We start from the raw sequence: 4,668 nt of genomic DNA, 5'->3' as shown, positions 1-4,668 counted from the left end.
AGCTGCCGGGGGTTGTTGTGGCCAAAGTGCAGGACCCGGCCCTTGGCCTGCTTGAACCTCATCCCCTTGGAATCAGCCCAACTCTCCAACCTATCCAGGTCCCTCTGCAGAGCCCTCCTGCCCTCCAGCTGATCCACACTCCCCCCCAGTTTAGTGTCATCTGCACATTTGCTCCCTGCTTTCCCTTATTTTCCCATTTTTAAGTCCCTGCCTCCAACTTTTCAGCTTCGGGAGGACAAACAACCCCTGGCAGCTCCTCCTAACCCCAAAGCAAAGCTCCCTTCCAAAAACAATGAGCCGGCATCGCTTTTCCTGCTCTTTGTTTGTTGCCCCAGAACTTTCCAAGCTCTCGCCGAAGCTCCCAAGTTTTTTGGCTTTCCATGAAAGGCCCCGGAGAACATCCCCAAAAATGGTCGGGAAAGCAGCACTTCCCTTTCCAGCCGATCCATCTCAAACCAGCTGCTGCTTCCAAGAACAACCAGGTTGAACTTTTATTGTGTTTTGTTTCTTCCTGCAGGTGTCGGAGCTGCTCCAAAGGCACTCCCAAGCCAGAGATCCCTTAAATATTCCACCGCTGCTCTCGACCTTTCTGTCCATTTTGGACCGGAATTTTACACAGAACACATCAAAGAATTCCCCTTGGAATGTTCATCAGCCAACAGGAAAGCCAGAATGTTCTGATTAACACCAAATATTTACCATTCCCTCGAGTTTTGGGGCAGCTCCAGTTAAACAACATCTCCAACGGGCTCCAAATCTCTTCCTTCAACTTGTCTAAAAGGCAGCAAAATGCCAGGATTTCGATTGAGGAATATTCCAGGCCATCCAATAAAAGTGGGAATGTCGTATTAATGAACACCTGAATGCCAGTGGGGACATTAATTCCCTTATTTCCCCTAATTAGTTACCCATTCACTAATAATTTATAGGGTGCTGATATTCTGGAGATCTCCATTATTTCTGTCACTTGGAGTGGGAATTCATAAGGGTTGGGAAAGATTTTGAAGCAAAGAGGAGACATATATAAAATCCTGTGGATCTGCCCCAGGAATTCCTGGTCTGAGGAACACCCTCCTGTGGATCTGCCTCAGGAATTCCTGGTCTGAGGAACACCCTCCTGTGGATCTGCCCCAGGAATTTCTGGTGTGGATCTGCCCCAGGAATTCCAGGCCCAAGGAACACCCTCCTGTGGATCTGCCCCGGGAATTCCTGGTCTGAGGAACACCCTCCTGTGGATCTGCCCCAGGAATTCCTGGTCTGAGGAACACCCTCCTGTGGATCTGCCTCAGGAATTTCTGGTGTGGATCTGCCCCAGGAATTCCAGGCCCAAGGAACACCCTCCTGTGGATCTGCCCCGGGAATTCCTGGTCTGAGAAACACCCTCCTGTGGATCTGCCCCAGGAATTCCAGGCCCGAGGAACACCCTTCTGTGGATCTGCTTTGGGAATTCCTGGTCTGAGGAACACCCTCCTGTGGATCTGCCCCAGGAATTCCCGGTCTGAAGAATACCCTCCTGTGGATCTGCCCCAGGAATTTCTGGCCCGAGGAACACCCTCCTGTGGATCTGCCCCAGGAATTTCTGGCCCGAGGAACACCCTCCTGTGGATCTGCCCCGGGAATTCCCTCCTGCAGATCTGCCCCAGGAATTCCCTCCTGCAGATCTGCCCCAGGAATTCCCTCCTGCAGATCTGCCCGAGGAATTCCAGGCCCAAGGAACACCCTTCTGTGGATCTGCTTTGGGAATTCCCGGTCTGAGGAACACCCTCCTGTGGATCTGCCCCGGGAATTCCTGGTCTGAGGAACATCCTCCTGTGGATCTGCCCTGGGAATTCCTGGTCTCAGGAACACCCTCCTGCGGATTCATCCCGGAATTCCCAGCCCACGGGACGCTCCCACCCCGTTACCTGTCGGCCACATCCATGTCCCCCTCGATCTTGTTGAGCCCTTTCATGATGTTGTCAAACTGCTCCCCCTGGTAGTGCAGCACCTTGGCCGTGTCCTCCAGGCGTTTCTGGGATCCCGCCAACATTCCCGTCAGTTCCTTGCCCTTCCCGGGCCGCGCGGCCGCTCCTTCCGCTCCCGCCCCTCGGCCCTCCAGCAGCTGCTCCCTCCAGAAGTGCTCCAGGATGTTGAACACCACATTCCTGTTGGGCTGCAGGGAGCTGAACCAGTGCTTGGTGCTCTTCTCCAGGATGGTGAGGGAGCTGAAGATGAGGTTGGAAGATTCCTTCTTGATCTCGCTGATCCCGGAAAGGTGGAAGTCGACCAAGAGCTCCCCGGTTTTGTCAGCTGTGAATTTGATCCCAATGGGAGTCAGGGAGAGTCTCCCAGAGATCCATTGCTTCCCAGTGTCCAGGTAGTAGGAGCAAGGCCAGCTGTGGATACGGATGTCCTCGTTCATCAGCTCGTCGGGCTGAGCCTCCTCTCCAAGGGCAACGCTCTCAAAGCCGGGAGAAACTAAAGGAATAAAAAACAGAGCAGGAATCTTTAGGAACGTTAATCCCATCCATAGTTTGCTTCCAGTACTCTCACATTCCAGGTGGAGATCAGAGATAGGTTTGGGAACAGCTGGGGATGGATGTGGATGAGTTTTGAGTCCCCTGAATGCTCCAAGGCTTTACCCAACACTCAGCTCCTAAAGGTGCCCAAGGGCAAATTTTCCAGGCAAAAATCTCTTTGGGAATTCAACTCATCCATTGTTCCATAATCACTTCCAACCACCTGAACATTTCCTTTGGAAAGGACTGTCAACAGCATTGGCCACCCCATTCCCAGCAGCACAAACTTCCAATATTTATTGCCTTAAATGTCATGGAATATTCCCATTCCCACTCCATCCTCAGAAGGAGCTTCCCACAGACCAACAGGTCCTGGAGAAAAGCCAGGATATCCCAAAACACATCCCATTAATCTACAGTGACCACACTGAATAACTGCTCCTTCTACTCTGATATCCCAACATCCAGGTGTGTTGGGAACACTCCAGAACGTCCAAGGCTTTACCCAACACTCAGCTCCTAAAAAAGGTGCCTGAGGGAAAATTTTCCAGGCAAAAACCTCTTTGGGAATTCAACTCATCCATTGTTCCATAATCATTTCCAACCACCTCAACATTTCCTTTGGAAAGGACTGTCAACAGCATTGGCCACCCCATTCCCAGCAGCACAAACTTCCAGTATTTATTGCCTTAATGTCCTGGAATATTCCCATTCCCACTCCATCCTCAGAAGGAGCTTGCACAGACCAACAGGTCCAGGAGAAAAATCCAGGATATCCCAAAACACATCCCATTAATGTGTATCTACAGTGACCACACTGAATAACTGCTCCTTCCCCTTCCACTCTGATATCCCAACATCCAGGTGTGTTGGGAACACTCCAGAATATCCATGGAATCACGGAATGATTTGGGATGGAAGGGATCTTAAAGATCTTCTAATCCAACCCCCTACTATGGGCAGGGACATTTTTGAGCAGAATTCCCAAGGATTAAAGAGCAGAAACTCCCAGCCATAAATGGATCCATATTCTTCAGGAATTGTCACTATCTCTTGGATATTACTTTGGAATAATAACTTGGAAAAATTAGCTTCCTTACAAATTCAAGGGGAGCCAAACTTCTGGTGGAACAACCAGCCAAAATCACTCCCAAATCCACAGTTTTTGTCCTGGGAAATAATCACAGCACTTCTGGATGGGTCACGTTTTCCTGGGAGCACGGGATGCTCTGGGATGACACGTTAATCCCACAGGGATTGCTCAGCGGGATCTGGAATCCCGGCAGGAAAACAAAGAGCTGGCACTTCCTTCTATCCCAACAATCCAAAACCTTTGGAATGGGAGATCAAACAGAACACACTTGGAGTGGCTCCTGTCCACACTTCCAGAGGTTTCCTGATCCCGAGGGTCGGATTATTCCCCGGAACATCTCAATTCCTCGTTACAGTTTGACATCCCACAATTAATTTGGGAACGCCCATCACGTCACAGGGATTTAATCACTCCCCAGCTCGTTATCTCCTCGGATGGATCACGGGATAATTTAGGGATTAATCCCAGAACACGAGGTCAGGGTGTTTGTAGGGAGCAGCTGGAAGTTGGATCCCTAAATCCCCACTTAGGCTGAGACTAATTCCACCTCTGAATTCCACACAATCTGCTCCCTCAAGGAACTCTCTGGGAATCCTAAAACCAACAAAACAGCCAAATCCTTTTCCAGGGATCCTTGGGGGAATTCCCACAGCACCCACTGAGATCTCCCAAGTTGCTACATCATTATTAGCCCTTAAAAACTCCAGTTCCAATGATATCTTGAATTAAACACTCCAAATTCCATATTCCTGAGATAAAGACTAATCACAGTTTGTTACATCCCACCCCTGGAATTTGAGTTCCAAACCTCAGTTTCATGGCCTTTTTAAAACCTTATTTTCATTATTAATTGTAGAGATGAAATGGGGAAAAAAAAAAAAAGGTCATAAATTTACCAAGAAATTGGAGTTTAAAGTGAAAATCCCAATAAATCCACAGAGTCCTGGGTTTTTTATATATAATAAAATCCACTGTACTTGATTTATATATAGATATAATATATATATATATATAAAATTTATATAACATAAATATATAAATCTATTGCACTGGGGGCAGAGAGAGGGAGAAAAAGCC

At 48.7% G+C, this 4,668-nt stretch overlaps 1 protein-coding gene across 2 annotated transcripts in view; it reads right to left on the bottom strand.

Annotated features, from left to right (window-relative positions):
- SNAP47 (synaptosome associated protein 47) overlaps positions 1-4,668 on the bottom strand; it is a 27,122-nt gene that overhangs the window by 17,904 nt on the left and 4,550 nt on the right. For both annotated transcript variants that reach the window (XR_003916320.1, XM_029964682.1), the window contains exon 2: positions 1,905-2,457. Coding sequence is in view for 1 of the 2 variants with exons in the window: in XM_029964682.1 (XP_029820542.1) it covers positions 1,905-2,457 (553 nt within the window). In the remaining variant the exon portion in view is untranslated. The remainder of the gene's footprint in view (positions 1-1,904; positions 2,458-4,668) is intronic.

Source organism: Manacus vitellinus, unplaced genomic scaffold, assembly GCF_001715985.3.
Source record: "Manacus vitellinus isolate BGI_N305 unplaced genomic scaffold, ASM171598v3 scaffold_78_pilon, whole genome shotgun sequence".
Lineage (NCBI taxonomy): Eukaryota > Metazoa > Chordata > Aves > Passeriformes > Pipridae > Manacus > Manacus vitellinus.
Note: the sequence above shows the minus strand (reverse complement) of the source record. Positions and strands in the feature narration are given on the sequence as shown.